Genomic DNA, 16,576 nt, shown 5'->3' on the forward strand with positions numbered 1-16,576 from the left:
CCCCCCTAAGGGCACATGTCATAACCGCAGGAAAAAATAAATTCACGAAAAAATAGGATATGGGCCCTTTAAGTTTCTTTTAAATCTAAAGTATTTAATACTACATTTTATTAAATGTGCAATAAATAAATGTCTTGTTTGAATACATAGTTTATCCAATTATGGCATGTTTCGAGTAAGAGGGCAAAAAAGGTTCTTAAAATGATTTAATTTTTCGCTCTTTTCTAAGCTAAATGGAACATTCCGCTCCACCCCCCTCTGGTCACAGGAGTGGTATGGTCCGTGGCGGAAGCGCCGAGGTGCAGTGTAAACACAGCGCTGAGGAGAACCGGCAACTCTGACTGAGACTCATTTTAGTGTTTTAATTCACATTCAGTCGTCAGTCATTTAACTTAGTCTGTGCAAACATCCTCTACGTTTCTTAGCGGTTAATATAATCGGTATCTCAGAGTTGCGATTGCCTTTCAGCTAATTTAGCTCTGAGATCTGATAGCTACAAATGTGCAGGTGTAGGTGTAGATTACATCTTTCTGTCGTCTTTTGTCTGTTTTTGCGACCTTTTCAAAGAGGAGCATCGTCCCAAAAGGACTAGAGAGCTTGATCCGTCCAGTTCTTACACTGTATGTACAGAGCTACACAGAATAAATGTGAAGAGGAGTTAAGCTGTTACGTGAATTAGATGTGTATGTGAAACTTTAATATTGTTTTAGATTCGGGAAGAAAAAATGAACTGTGCACGAAAGGTCACTTAATGGCAAATTCCACCGACTTTTCGATATTCCTACATAATTCAGTTGTTGAGAGGTAAACAAAATCATTCAGAGAATACTGACTGATTTCTTTACAGTGGTGATGATAGGAACCAGGGGCTGCGACGTCTACAACGCAAATATATCCATTTTGTTTACTATCCAAAGCAATGAACTTACACATGTATTCTGAGTTTTTATATATAATGTTGAAAATGACAAAATGGTGGTAAATCTGGCAAAAAAATCTGTGGAATCTTTTTTCCTTTCCAATTCCCCTGAATGTCTGCCATGAATGACTTTTTCTTTCTTCAGTAAAAAAAAAAGTTTTCAGGCCATAACCACTTTGTAATAATGTTCAGTGGGGGAGCTTTTAGACGCATTAAACCTGTGGCCATCTGGTTCCTATCACCACCACTGTGAACAGTTCTGACTCAGTATGTTTCTCCAGAACAGAGCATTTAACATTAAACCACTATGAATGACTTTGTTTACAACTGTATAAACGGGTAATTTCATGGGCCAAGGACCACCCGAGTTGAGAAGTAAATTCACTTTTAATAAACTTTCTTCTGGAAATGACTTAATCTCTGTGCAGGAAATCAGCATGGTGTGGGAGAGATGCAGTTCTTGTTAAATGTCGAATGTGTATGTAGTGAGCATGCTTAACCTTGAACCCCAGTTTATAAACCTCAGCATGTTTTTGGGATGTCGCAATGATGTGATCATTTTCCAAAGCTGTTTTAGATTATACTCACCTCTTGATGTGTTTCCTATAGGTGGTGATGATCATGATGGAGGGGGTGATTGGAGATGTGTTCAGGAAGTTCAACAGCTATCCTGTGCCCCTTTCTGCGTGTGTCATTGCTGAGCAGAGCAGATTTGGCACTAATGCCCAAAACCTTACCATAATGACCGGTAAGCTTTAATGAAGTTTACTCTTAAAAGTAAAGGTGCCATAAATGGTTCTATATGTGATGCTATAGAAGAAAAAATGTCTGAATTTTTGTAAATGAGATGGTTTTAAAGAGGGGTCTTAAATGAATAAAGAACCACTGTATTATCTGAAAGTTCTTTAAACCTTTAAAAGGTGTTTCACACTTGCAAATCTCTTGTTCTTCAATGGCATCACTTGAAAAAGATTAGATTTGGATATTTTACGTTTACATATATGTTTAACATTTCTACAAAGCTCTCATTATGTACTACACAGATCAGTAAAGGTTCTCAGATAGATCCAAGTAGAACCACAAATCATAAATCAAAAAATAAGTCTTGCATGCAGAACATAAGCCTTTCCCCCTCCACGTCCACTTTACTCTGATCATTTGGGTGCATATTATTATATTTTAGTTATTGTTTCCACAAAGACAGCACATATTCTATCCTCATAGAGGACCAGAGGCAAATCTGCAGTATAGTTTTAAATTTCACACTATTGTGCATGTATATTTTCTTATATTCTCCCTCTCTCTCTCTCTCTCTCTCTCTCTCTCTCTCTCTCTCTCTCTCCTGCAGAGTGGAGTCAGTGTGAGATGAACAGAGGAGTGAGATTGCGCTACTGTCAGCAGTGGTCTCTGCAATGTAATCAAAGGCCCCTTGAAAACGCACTGCCTCTAGGACCATGCATAAACACACATGGAGAGTAAGACACTTGCACGCGTACACACACATACACACAGCTCTATTCATACCTGGTATTAATATCCACCTCAAATTATCTAATTATAAATGGACAGCGAGACATATAGCCATTTACGCCTGGTGTTTCCTTGTGTCTCAGATGCATTTTTGTTGAGCACTTGTGATTCAGCTTCGTGCTGCATTTGTTATCAGACAGAAATGTGTCACGAGTCCTTGTTCAAGCTGTTACAAACATTTAGAATCAGATTCATACATACATACATACATACATACATCATCTAAACCGCTTATCCTTCTGGGTCACGGTGGGGTGCTGGAGCCTATCCCAGCTGTCATTGGGCGGAAGGCAGGATACACCCTGGACAGGTCGCCAGTCCATCGCAGGGCAGACAGACAGACATACACCTTCACACACTCACTCACACCTAGGGGCAATTTAGCACGTCCAATTGGCCTGACTGCATGTTTTTGGACTGTGGGAGGAAACCGGAGTACCCGGAGGAAACCCACGCAGACACGGGGAGAACAGGCAAACTCCAGAATCAGATTCAGAATCACTTTATTTCATTATTATGTTACACATACAAGGAATTTGTCTTGGAGAGTGCACACATGTATGGCATGTAACATACTAAACAGACCAGAGAAGCAAACAGATGGTTAACAAGTGTTTAATTCAGGGAAAAGTAAGTAAAAATGCAATAAATTGATTAAAGAATAAAGAATACTAAAACCATGTAAAGGAGCTAAAGAGATGTGTGAGTATCTGTACAAATGCAGATAAGAATCTATACGTATGCAGGTCTGAGCAGACATATACTATAATAAACTATTATATACAGAATGATATATTAATATTTGCAAAATTTAACAGTTGTGCAAATAAGCATTATGTTACAAAGGAGTTACTCTAATACAGTAAGTTACTGTAATACAGTTTGTTAGGTTCAATTTAAGTTTAAAGTGCAAGAACCCAGGATCTTAGTCAAAGACAGATGCTTTCAAGGTGAGCCGCAAGTTGACCATGTGTAATGCTTATGAAACTTATGAACAAACAAGGCGTCGAAGACAGAAGCTACACAGTGTGATGACCAGTTGATTAGGCTGTTTGGCTGGGCCTTGGGATGCTTTTGTGTTATGTGGTCATGTATGTCCCTGGCCACTTCCAAAGGTGGTTTGAGTGTTCAGATCACAGTGTGTCTCCCAAGAGCATTGGACTCCATTCACATCTGTACTTAATGCTGTGCACATGCCGGGTCTAAACGGGCCCACAGACATTAAAAGAGACACATTTACTAAGACATGCACACCCAGCATGTCTACGACAGATCATACCAATCTCATAACAATAGAAAGGGTGAGCAGACTGTTCAATAAGCACACTGCAGCATAGAGTCTTATAAACAGGCACACAAATCCAAATACATGGAGGTCATTAAAATAACCTTAGCAATGAAAATAGAGTGATCATAATCTGTACATATTAATGACTCTGCATAGTCTCTCTCTCTCGTCTTCAGGTTGCTCAGTAGTCACTCCCCTTCCGGAGCGCACAGGGTGGTAATCCGGGAGGCCAACACTCATGGTGTGGGACATCAGTACCTTGAGGTAATTCTGACTTTCCAATCCTTGACCGTCAATCAGTTACAGAGTGACAGGCTTTCCTGCATTCCTGCATCTTTCTTGTTTTTTTATTTTTCCCTGAAGTTCACTTATAACATTTGTGTAGGATTATGTACTAAAACGGTTATAACTGTTGTTGACTTTTTTTTTTTCATCTTTTGTTTGTTCCTTAGAATTGAACAAGCTGTTTCTGTGCCTCTTCGACTAGTGGTTAAAGACTTATGTTCTGATTGGCTTAAATGTTCTAATCAAGTGTTACTGCTCAGGTGTGGGGCTGCAATGGACTAGAGAAAAGCTTAGACCTCACGGCCCTCAATAAACATGGAAAAGTCTATGACGATGGTAGGAACGTCTTTTATTGCACACTCTTTCCAGCTTAATTCTGTTTTTTGCTTGTTTGTTTTGTTGTTTTTTGGTCATCACTTGATCACATGATGCACATTTAATTGTATGTGCTTGTGTGTGTAGCGCAGTTTGCATGTCTGGCTTGGTCACCATGTGAGGACAAATTGCTGTATGTGGCAGAGAAGAAGAGGGTGGGCCCTTTGGCACAAGCATCATTCTCATCAGCCAATGAGAGCAGAGGTTTGGTGGTGCTTGAGGAAGAGGTAAAACATACTTTTTACTTCTGCATTAAGGAATTTTAACTAAAAGTCAACAATATATTGTTTTGTGTAGCCATTAATTATAAATCTGTGACAGGCTGTGTTAGATATTTGTATTAGTTTAATACAGCTTTGATTGAGGTTAATTAGGGAAGGCTATTCATCATATATATTGTATAAATTGTATATCATTGCTGTGAGACCAAAATTTGTAACTTTTTTTTCTTTATTTAGAAAAAAAGTAAAAAATAAGCTTCTATTTAAAAAACAGAAGCTGTGAGAACATTTCATGAATGCCTCAATACAACTGGTCCAAAATTTTTGGTACATCACAATTTTGCCGCCAAAAAATTCTGGTCAAACAAATTGAATGAAAAAAGGCAGAAAATATTGCCTAAAAAAGCAAAAGATTAAATAGGTGTACAATTAACAAATAATTTCAATGGCAATGGAAAAACGTGAGAAAAAGTGATTCAGAACACTGTTTGTTTTCTTTGCTCTTCTGGTCAGCACAGATGTTGTTTAATCAGAATCACATAAATGATATTGAGTAACTCAGCATCTTTTCACTTGTTCTGAATTTGTTACTGCAAACATGTGCGTTCATTAAGTCCTGCTTAGGTTGGTGGCTGTTTCTTTTCTAAATGAGACACTAAAGTGACCTGTGTGCTAATAGCGCCCCCTGTTGGAGAAACTTCAGACTACTAAACAGGAGATCCAAAGCCACGTCCATGCGCTTTACACAGTAAAGAATGAAATGTTTTCCATCGTTACTACAGAAATGCTCAAATTCAACTTTAAAAAGACTTTTGGGAAACCACGAAGTTTTATGTTTTGCAACTTTTAGTAGTTCGTATTATTTAGTAAGCTGTTTACATTAAATTAGTCTTTTAGATCTGTCCCAACATGGCGATAACCACATTCATAGCATCACCAGCATTATTACCTTAATTCAGAAGCACAAATGAAATGGCAAAATATGTATGAAAAAACACTTTCTTTGCTTGCTTGTTTTGGCAGCAATTATATGCTTGTGTTTGTGTTTATTTCAGGACAAGAATGTGTATGTGGAAGACTGGGGGGAGGGTCTGGCTGGTAAAAGTGCTCCAGTGCTGTGTGTGGCTGACCTGTCTAAAGGAGAGGTGACTATGTGCACTGGAGTCCCACCTCACGTATCACCTGGACAGGTGAGCCTCTACTGCTGATTACTCTAATTATCCAGATAATTCAGTTATGTCACTTTATAGCTCACCTGTAACTGCTCTCCGTTAGGCCTTGTGGGCAGGGGATGGCAACGGTCTGATCTTCGTGGGTTGGTGGCATGAGCCTTTCAGATTAGGCCTGAAGTTCTGCTCTAATCGGAGGTGAGGGGAGAGATTAATGGTCATCACAGCTTGATGATTTTTGCATATTAGGAATATTAATTAAATTTCTTTTGTTTCAGATCAGCTCTCTTCTATATTGACTTGAAGGGAAACTGTGGTAAGAAGTGTGAGTGACTGTGTGTTGTGGATATACTGAATGCACTAGATCTAGGTAATTTAAAACAGATACTTGCAGTGCCAATTTTTTTTTGTCAGTTTGAAACTGCCAGTTTTTTTGTTTCTTGTAAAGTTTATTCAGGGTTTTAGGACCATGATAATATGTGGGAGAGCAGGGCACAAACGTAACACAGGGTAAAATGCACCATGGACTTTTTATGTGGTAAAACAGCTTTAGTGTTCTCATATTCCCATAGCAAAATTTAGTTGCAATGCCTTGTTACAACTAGGCCTCGTAAAACAATGAGAGAAGTCTGTACCCCCATATAAATTCAAAAAACTTAGTAGTAAACAGTTTTGGAAGGTTTTATACATAGATTCAACAAAAACATACCATAAAAGTCTTTTAAATGAAGTATGTTTAAATGTTATTGTTATGATATTAGTTCTTCCACTTTGTGATTAAAAATAAATTTGCCACAATTGTCAGTCTATTTTCACTATTCACGTATATATTTTTATGCACATATTTTTGATGCATTTAAGTTGAAAAGCCTTATCTGATTTAAACAAAATCAGATTAAAAAAAAAAAAACATATAACTAAATTAAATTAATTGTTTTTTACATTAGTTAACCAGACTTTTATTGATTGTTGCAAGTAGTTTGAAAAAATAAACTTTTAGGCTCATAATTTTTCTGTTGTTGTGTTAATATTTGGTGGTGTTTGTCATTTTATGTTGCCAACTTTTTTCTTTAATTGTAATTGACTATCATCACATTGGGTTTTGTTTCGTGCTGTTTTCATTGTTAATTTATTCTTCTGTTGTGTTTTTTTTCTCCCTCAAGTGGCTTCTGCTACTTGTCAGGACACCATTATAAATAAGAATGTGTTCATAATGACTTACCTGTTTACATTGAAGATTAAGTAAAAAAAAAGCCCCTCATTTTGTTCCAATTAACCGTTAACCTTTATGGCAGCGTAATGTTATAACATTTGCGCTTCCGGCACTCTTATTTGAATCTAAAATCTGAATGTTTGGCTGTGCCCCGCACTCCCCTACTGTGTGCACTAAATCATGATTATTCAAACTGAATATATTGCATGCTCTAGATGCACCATGAGACTTTTTATATCTCTCTTTGACCTTTGATCTGTGTTAGAGCTGCTGTCATCTGATTCGGGGTCAGTATTGAGTCCTCGCCTGAGTCCAGACCACCTCTGGCTTGTCTATCTACAGGGACGAGTGTTTGGCCCGCACCATCAATGTCTCAGCATGATGCTGGTAAATGCATACTCTCTCTCCCACCTACGTACACAAGGGCAGAACTCTTCAGAACTTATTGTCAGCGGCTTATTGTCACTCTCATGGTTGTTCACAGATGCATTCAGAAGCAACAAAGAAAAGAATCTGATGCTGATGGCTTTTCTAAAGAGTCTCTGTCTCTATTTTTTCTCTGTATTTCTCCATCTCTCTTTATCTTGCTCTCAGTACGACCTGCAGAAAAGGACAGGCTCAGTGTTGGTGGATGTTGTACGAAGAGCAGAGAAAGGTACACACAATAAATCTCTCTCTTGCACTCTTTCTCATCATTCATATTGATTTGTGGCCTTGACTATAACTGAATAGTACTGAGCATGCTGAATGTCATATTCACAAATGGAGGAGCTACTGAGGTTTACTCAGAAACAAAGGCGCACCACACTGTCAGGTCAGACAGTAAGACAGTATATCATAAAGTAAAACATTTATTTTTTATATAAAAAATGAATCACATTGAAAAGGATGTGTGTGTATGTGTGTCTACAGGTCAGTTTGCGGGTGTGTATGACTCACTGCCTCTCCATTGCTGGTCATCAGACAGTGAAGAAATCTTCTTCAGCAGTGCCTGTGAAAACAGTAAGGTATAGACAAGTAAATATTCACCACAGCCAAATGATAAACTCATAAACACATACACTAAACAAACCAAACACAGAATTAACTGTCATCTCTCTTCTATGCATACTTTCTTTGATACCTGTAGTATTCAATATTCTGCTGCTATTTTGACACAGATTTTTTTTTCATGACCTCTTAATTGGTCATCATATAACAGTTTCAGTTTTAAAATGTATCTGAGGCACATTACACCAATACAATGCAAAGGCTTGGGCTCCCCTAGTCAAATTTTGTTTATTTTTGGAAAGTGAAAATAAGTTAACACATCCTCTACACACTTTTTAATGCACAACTGTTTATATGCTGCATTTTATATATTGGAGGGGGACAAAACATAAAATGTGGTCTGTTCAAAAGGAATGGTACATTTTATGTTTTGTAAAAATATGTTTTATTTTTTTTCCCACAAAATATTGAATTAGCAAATAAATAGAACTTGTGCAGTAAAATGTAATATTAAAAAATGACTTATTACTGAAAAAATATAATATATAATATAAAATATAATATTTATGTGTGTTCTCTGTAGAGGATTTGTTACTTTATTTTCACTTAGAAATCAACAAAATACATAAGTGTGTTCGAATGTGTTCAGTCTTTTGCATATGACTGTATGACTGCATACTAGTTATATTATGTATAAATGTGGCAAGTTTTTGTTGTTTGTGCCATTCATAGCTTTGTACTACAGAGCTTTTACCCTGCTTAGCGATATGGGAAAACCATGGTAATGCATGGCTTCTTGTGGCTTATTGCTTTAGAGTGACATAGATAAAAAAATAACCCACAAGCTGAGTTAGACCACCGTACTGTATGGTTATGAAAGTTATTATCCTGGTTATTGTTGCCAAATGTACTTAATAAAATCTTCCTGATCAGATCACCACAAAGTGAACCACAAAGATTCAGACTGGTCAGGATGTCAGAAATAGGAATTCTTATGTTGTGTGTATTCTCAGGTTGTGTTCTGAAATTCAAGTGATGTGATCTAAAATTAACCCACAATGTCTGGTCTTGTAGTCAGTGTTCTCAGTGGAGAGACGAACTGGAAGAATAACGCCTGTGTATGACTGTAATACAGTATCACCAGGTAGAGTTTTATGTGTATTTGTATGTATGTTTGTTACTGCTTGTGTCCTGGGGCCTGTCTAGAAACGCAAGATTTATTGTTAAACAGCTTTCTGTTGACTTTAAATCACATTTTTAACCAGATTATTTCAACATGGCAACTTATGCTGCATGCCTGGCCTTCTCCAGGGCAGGTAAAGTTCAGGATTATGGATGGTAAATAACTCTTGGAGTCTAAGGCATACTTATGCCCAGTCTAAGGTATACTTCTGGTTATAGAGGACCACCACTAGTCCTTTTTAGGTCCCATTCCTTTCAATTTGCTACAACGACTTAGCTACTCATTAGTGAGATGTGTGACGAACAGTCAATTGCACGAAAACAGTGGCTTTTCAGCTGATCAGCATGATGTTGTACTACATAAAAATGAAGAAAAAAAACAATTATAGTGGTAAAACAACACTGTTAACACAGTAACTACATACCATTAACTTTTTAAGCAAATTGCAAGTAATAAAATGAAAAAAAAAATGTTTTGCAGTTTTTATTTTTTATTGCTAACATCAAACTGGCTTCAAGCTATAACAGTGCTTCCTGTAATTTGGCTTACCTGAGTCCCCCATAACCTTTTGATTAGAACATTTTGTTGGTTTTATTTTTTATTTTATTGCAATTTTTTGCCTTTAGAACCGTTAGGTAAGAGATCACGTTTCTCTGCCATACAGAGCTGTTTGAGCACTTTCCATTTAGAATGGCTGTAGCCTTTTCAGAAAATATCCCTCCCCCCTGTAAGTGCTGAAAAGGGTAGCATTCCTTTCAGAATCACTCTCGTCTCCTCCTCACTCTAGCTACACCTCTCGGCTGCTTGCTTGGTTGTTCTAAGAGACATGTAAGGGAAATCTGTTATACGAAAATGTGTTGTTTTCTGGGGAAAAAAGCAAAATAATTCCAATTCTAATTTAGCCACATTTCAGGTATTGACAACAATTTGAAACATTATGCACAATTACTGTTTCCAAAGTCATGCACAGACAGTGCTTTAATCAAAATTATTTGGATGGAGATGTGGCTAATAGCAGTAGCTGTATGTTGGCTGTAATTACTTTACTTCCTTCAGTTTAAACATATTCCTCCACTGACGCTTGACACCTCTCCATGTTTGGCTGTTCATCATATATGTCATACTTCCATGTGCGCACACACAGGGATTAATCAAGGATCAAATCTATACACAATTTGACAGTGAAAGTTGTTAATCCTGATTAATTTGACCATGTGGACAGGCCCCAGTGTTCATTTTGTGTGTGTTTCTGTATGTGTCCTCAGACCAAGAGTTTGCAAGGTCATGCTGTTGACAGTAGTGAGAGACCTGGACCATAGGCCCTATTGTATGTTGCATGATACCTCTCTACATTTAGAGTCTCTGGCACTTAGTCTAAATGGATGCTGTTTTCTTAAAGGTCTCTATGACTGCATTGTTGATTTGGCTGTCACATATGTGCAAGAGATACATTTACTACCATTTGATTGTCAAATAGTGTCATCAAAACTTCCATATATATATATATATATATATATATATATATATATATATATATATATATATATATACACACTCAATACAAAAGACGTTTATGCTGTAAGCATAGAAACGACTTTGTAATTTTAATTCTGATTGGTATATGGGTCAGTCGATGCTTCTGAAATACTCAAATACCAGCTGCTGATGAAATAGAATAGCAGTTCTGGACTAAAACTGTTGGACTCGTCTTATAAATATTTGGATCTCTTTGATTAAATTATCTCTTATTTAACACCGAACAAACTGGTTCAGAAGTGTTGCTTTTGTTGTGTTAGTATGTTAATTTTGTGTATGTTTCTGTGTATGTTCTCAGAGCAGGAGTTTGGGAATGCCAAGCTGTTGACGGTAATGAAAGACCTGATGGTGATGTCCTGCTCGTCTCCTAACCGCCCTCCCAGCCTGGTACACACACATACAAGTTAACTGTAACCCTCAATCTAGCCTGTCACAATTATGACATAATCGGCTGATCACAGTTATTTGAGCTGATCACAATTGTTTAAGCTGGCCACATTTCTTTTCCACAGTTGGTAGCTTTCACAATCATGTTTAAATTGTCACAAACACAAGCAGAATGTCAGTTGGGTGCATTTCTTGGAAAAACTTCTGACTAATGCCCTTATACCTTTAGAGGGCAGCAGTGAGTAATGTGTGATTATTTGAGCTCAAGCTGTCTCTGTCATCAGTCAGGGGCTACTAAGGCCCAATCCCATTTCTTATTTTTACCCCTACCCATTGTTTTCGAGTGTCACCTTTTCCCAGAGTTACAAGGGGTAGTGGTTGAAGTCTCTGCTGTGAAATGGGACCCTCAAATAAGAAAGAACATTACTTCATTAACAGGCTACTAGCGGAGCTCTGTAGGCACCCCTGCCAGTCTGCAGTGATAGCAGAAAAGGGTAAAGTTCAGCAATCTCGCTACAATTATTTATTATTGCCCACCACTAATTCTTCAGTGATATGAAGCTGAAGTCAGCTATTCGCTAGTTTCTTGTTTGAATTCTCCCGTTCCACTTTAAATCGTGCAGCAGCTCTTGACACCTGCGGTGCCAGAATGTGACTGCTGCACCGTTTAAGGTGGAAAAGGAAATTTAGCTGGTTAGCAATAGAGACATCGACATACTACTATTGATTTTTATGCTTGTTCTAAAGAAAAGGACCTTTGAAACATACTTTGAAACGACATTAAACTAAGATAATACAACGGCTAACATAATTTTTTAACAGAGAAAGTACTTTGTTTCTTTAGTCGCTTGTATAGCCATCTTGCCGTTTTTTTCTTTTTTCTCATAACACTCCGTTTGCCATATAGCCCTTTTTACTATATCTGTTGTGCATTGTAGCCTTCCCTGTGCCAGTTGTCCATTAACTAGGTAATCACACAGTTCAAAATTTCCCTTCTTAACATTACTCACCACTTAAATATGCACTTCTGCCTCTGTGTTATGCCTAATGCACATGCTGCACATTGTGATACAGTTTAGATTTAATATTTAAAACTTGTTTAAACCACTGGTTATGTTTCTGTGTGTAGATGGTGAGGTTTGCATCTAATGCAGGGAGTAAAGAGTGGATTCACCTGGGTGAAACTGGTATATGTGAGAGATTTGATTGGCAGTCCATGATAATCACACCCCCACCTGAAGAAGAAAACCACCAGTTCTGTGAGTACCATCTGTGTGTGTAATAGTGTGCTGCCAAATATGAAACATTTAATTCAACCCTCCCATCCCCCACCACTCTTTCTCTCTCTTTATAGCTGGACTTAATTTCGGGGCAGTGCTACTGAAACCTGAAAGCACTTCCAAGCGTGTGAAGTTTCCTCTGGTGGTCTTCATACATGGTGCCTACACACACACACAGACACACACACACTTTGGCATTTTATTTTATGGCTACTAAACACTTTTTTAATGTGGTATTTTTTAATATGATGACTTTTCTGTGTGATATCTCTTAGTGATAATTGTATGTGTTCGTGTTTGTTTGCAGGAGGGCCGCATTCTCATTTTGCTGCTGAATGGAACGTTAATGCTGCAGCTTTGACAAAACTGGGATTCGCTGTGCTAATGGGTGAGTGCACACACCCTTTTTGTATTTTGCATTGAATGTTCTGAACAGTAGACAGACTTCATTTTTTCACACTAGTCTAGAAATGGCACTGTTGAACGTTTACACCAGAGGTGTCCAGTCTGTTTTGTTGGAATGAAAGCCTGCAGCCACACTGGCTCTTTGTGTATAAGATTGAACACCCCTGGTTTGCATTCTCCGCAATAGATTCAAATATGTTGCTAACAAAACATTCTGTCTATCCTTGAATGAATGAATGAATGAATGTGTGTGGGTAGTTAACTATAGAGGTTCCACTGGTTTTGGTCAAGACAGCATCGATTCTCTTCTTGGAAACATTGGCAGTCAAGACGTCAGAGATGTGCAGGTGTGTACATACACTCATCCTAACTCACTCTGTACTCACTCACCCATACTCACATTTGCATTGTTGCTGGCGGCTAAAAGGTAGAGTAGATGAGTGCTATGCAAATAGGTTTCTTTTGTTTATGTAGTTACTTATTTTTAGATCTATATTTTATCTCTTGTGTCTAATACTAAGTATTATTATTCTTTTTTGTTCATTAATGAACATAAAAGAATAAATACAAAGAAACAGTACATTGTGAGTGTGTTAGCTTAACCATTTGCAAAGCTCTTCATGAGGAGGCCCAGTATTTACAGTTACCATCCAGTACCATCTTCAGCTATTCAGTCTTTCATTGAATGTAATTAATGCTGGTGAAGAATATAACAGTTCCAAGCAGTGACTGTATTTATCTGTCATGTCTAGTAATATTTGTTTGTTTGTTTATTTGATTATTTTTAACCTAAGCCATTTTTAGCTGTGCTATACAAGAAAATGTCAACAGGTAGTACATTGCAATTAATTTGCATGTAAAACATTTTCTTGTTGTTACTTCTTTCCCCTTCCATGTTCCTTTTACCCAGAGGGCTGTGCTGCACGTCCTACAGAGCAACCCGATTCTTGATGCTGATAGAGTGGCCGTGATGGGTGGGTCTCATGGCGGATTCCTGGCCTGTCACCTGATTGGTCAGTATCCAGAGTTCTACAGAGCGTGTGCAGCTCGGAACCCCGTCATCAATGCAGCCACACTGCTGGGAACCAGTGACATCATAGACTGGTAAACATTTATAGCTGACTTCTTAAAATAACCCACTGTAAGAATTTACTTTGGAAAATCTTTCACTCTGTCATTAATGAGCTGGGCTTAAATAAATGTGAAAATTAGACCCCAGCAGGTCCAGGGCAGGACTGTTAGAGAGAGGAAATAATGAAAGCTACAGGCGCAATTACCTGTCACTAATTACTTAAACCAGGCGTTGATGACTGTGACCAATTCAGTGTAGGTCATTTAATTTCCTACGTGTCCTTTACACAAACAATTATATATAGATACATTATCATACTACAGAAGATCCACATAATGTAAGTCTACAATCTCTTTGAAACTCCACCTTTCATCTTTAATACTATATTAGTTTATGTATTTATCCTTTATTCATCTTTAGTTATTTAATTAGTCGTATGAAACTTTCTATGATACATCTGTATTTAAGTCTACATGTTAAATTGATACATGCCTACAACTGACAATAAATAAAAGGGGTGTGACATTGTGATATTGTGATGTGAAAATGTGTATTGTGGAAATGTGACAGTGGGGAGAATAGACATTAATTAGTAATTATGCAATCTAATGTAACTATGTTGTTGAATCACAAAAGTTTTCAAAAAACCAGGACCAATCAGCAGCTTATTCTAGTGCAGGGATTCCTTCTGCCTATTGCACTAATCTCATTAGCTGTGCACAACATGGATGATACAACATAAAGCAAAAATTATGATACAGTCATAATTTTTGCTTTATTCAAACGTTGCTCAAGAATATCATGGGAATATTAAAAGATGGAGCCATTTTCTTGAACTGAAATGAATCGTGTGCTGAGCATGTCATTACACCTATAATGAACAAGATATATTATATTATATTATATTATATTGTAGTTTTGATATAAATAGGTTAAGCAGTAGTTAGTATGAGTGATGCTTTGGTTCTGCTGTGTTCTACAGGAGATATTTCTCTATTGGTCTGCACTACTCATTTGACCAGCTACCTACTCCACAAGCTCTGACCACCATGCTAGAGAAATCACCTATAGCACATGCTGCTCAGGTACACATTGTTTTACTGTCAATGAGTCTGATATTACGTACACATTGTGTACATATACCATTTGTTTTTCTGTCTGTTTGTTTGTCTGTATGTATGTGTTTGGTGTAGATTCGCACTCCAGTGTTGCTCATGTTAGGTGGGAAGGATAAGAGGGTCTCTCCTTACCAAGGCCTGGAGCTTTACAAAGCCCTCAAGAGCAGAAACTCACCTGTCAGGTACACACACACACACACACACACACACACACACACACACTTTGAGACAGATTTTTATTCTTTCATTGACTAAGTCTCTTCTCTTCTCTTCTCTTCTCTTCTCTTCTCTTCTCTTCTCTTTCAGGTTGTTGTGGTATGATGGTGATGGCCATTCTCTATCCAAAGTTGAAACTCAGTCTGACTGTTTCCTCAATGTGGCACTGTGGTTCAAACAACATTTAAACATGCACTGAACCCAGCTGAGCACACTTTGTTATAAAATGGAAACGTCAGTTGAACAGAAACCCCTACAGCATGTTCAGTTACATTGAAAGGTCATTCAGAAACCTGATTGTACGGTTACACCAGCCTAAACATGTTTAATATTTTAGATAGTCTTCAAACTTCAGACTTTCCTCTTGTAAGTACAGTAACCACTAGGTGGCAGGCTTAACATGTCATTTCTTGTTAGACAGTTTACAATACATATGTCATTTGCAAAATTCTGCAAAAACATTGCCTTTTCAGTTAGTCTCAGACACTTTGGGATATTTGTCTTGTAATACTATGCTGTGAATTACAAAGACACTGACAGTTTCTCTTTTTAGTTTAAAAGGCATAAAACTATTACATTTTAAAATGATTTTTTATTTAGTCAAGTACAGATCTTTTAGCATCATGTTAGCCATTGTATTTGGTTGTTTTCATTAATAAAACTTGTGCCAAACAGCACTGTTGATGGCGCAATGGTGCAAGATTGATTGACAGGTGGTAGTTTGTACAGAATGGGACACTGCCCAGAGTTCTGAAACTTTGTGTTCTGGTGCTTAGGCTAGTAGAAAAGTTAATATAAAAGAGAATACAAAAGGCAAACATTTAACCAGTGATCACCCAAGGACTAGTCAATATTATAGCACTTGATTAAAATAGTGACCTCTATAGATATTAGGACTGTATGTTTTATTATTATCATTATTAAATAATTCTTGGCTTGGACATTCAGATCTAAGAAAAGCCTGTTATTGGTTTATAAATTTTACCTTATGTAAAGGTTCTTTACTTGCACACATCATTTTTGCGAAAGTGTTTCTTTAAAGAACGAGGAATTGATTTTTTTTTCTTAGAGAACCAAAATGGGACTTCTATGACTTCTATATACATGTACATGGATTGCAGTTTTACTGTTTTCTGGACGATGTGAGATCTATATATATACTAAACCATCTCACAGTTTACCACCCTCGGTGCTGATTAATTGTTTAGCTGATGTTAGGACATGGATGACTGAGAACTTCCTGAGTCTGGATAGTAATAAGTCGGAGGCCATATTAATTGCCTCTCCAGCTACAGCTGGTTATATTGTCTCTTCTTCGACCCAGATTAGAAATTTGGGAGTCTTTTGAACCCCATATCAAGAACACTTGAAAGGCAGCTTTTTTCCATC

At 37.4% G+C, this 16,576-nt stretch overlaps 1 protein-coding gene across 3 annotated transcripts; it reads left to right on the forward strand.

Moving 5' to 3' along the window:
• Positions 1 to 293: 293 nt before the first annotated feature.
• zgc:136971 (S9 family peptidase) lies at positions 294 to 16,078 on the forward strand. Of its 3 annotated transcripts, none has more exons than XM_036578765.1 (22): positions 294 to 683; positions 1,529 to 1,667; positions 2,268 to 2,394; positions 3,914 to 4,001; positions 4,283 to 4,358; positions 4,485 to 4,624; positions 5,674 to 5,808; positions 5,894 to 5,985; positions 6,066 to 6,103; positions 7,266 to 7,387; positions 7,595 to 7,655; positions 7,913 to 8,007; positions 9,065 to 9,134; positions 11,008 to 11,096; positions 12,226 to 12,355; positions 12,451 to 12,534; positions 12,684 to 12,764; positions 13,040 to 13,128; positions 13,692 to 13,885; positions 14,836 to 14,938; positions 15,047 to 15,153; positions 15,278 to 16,078. In XM_036578765.1, exons 2-22 carry the CDS (start codon positions 1,535 to 1,537, stop codon positions 15,384 to 15,386), a joined length of 2,163 nt encoding a protein of 720 aa, XP_036434658.1. In that variant the 5' UTR covers positions 294 to 683; positions 1,529 to 1,534; the 3' UTR covers positions 15,387 to 16,078. The 3 variants fall into 3 exon arrangements, with proteins under 3 accessions (XP_036434658.1, XP_036434657.1, XP_036434659.1); XM_036578764.1 differs by having other exon boundaries at positions 294 to 620; XM_036578766.1 differs by lacking the exons at positions 294 to 683; positions 1,529 to 1,667 and having other exon boundaries at positions 2,275 to 2,394; positions 3,894 to 4,001.
• Positions 16,079 to 16,576: the final 498 nt, after the last annotated feature.

This window comes from Colossoma macropomum, unplaced genomic scaffold (assembly GCF_904425465.1).
Source record: "Colossoma macropomum unplaced genomic scaffold, Colossoma_macropomum, whole genome shotgun sequence".
Classification (NCBI taxonomy): domain Eukaryota; kingdom Metazoa; phylum Chordata; class Actinopteri; order Characiformes; family Serrasalmidae; genus Colossoma; species Colossoma macropomum.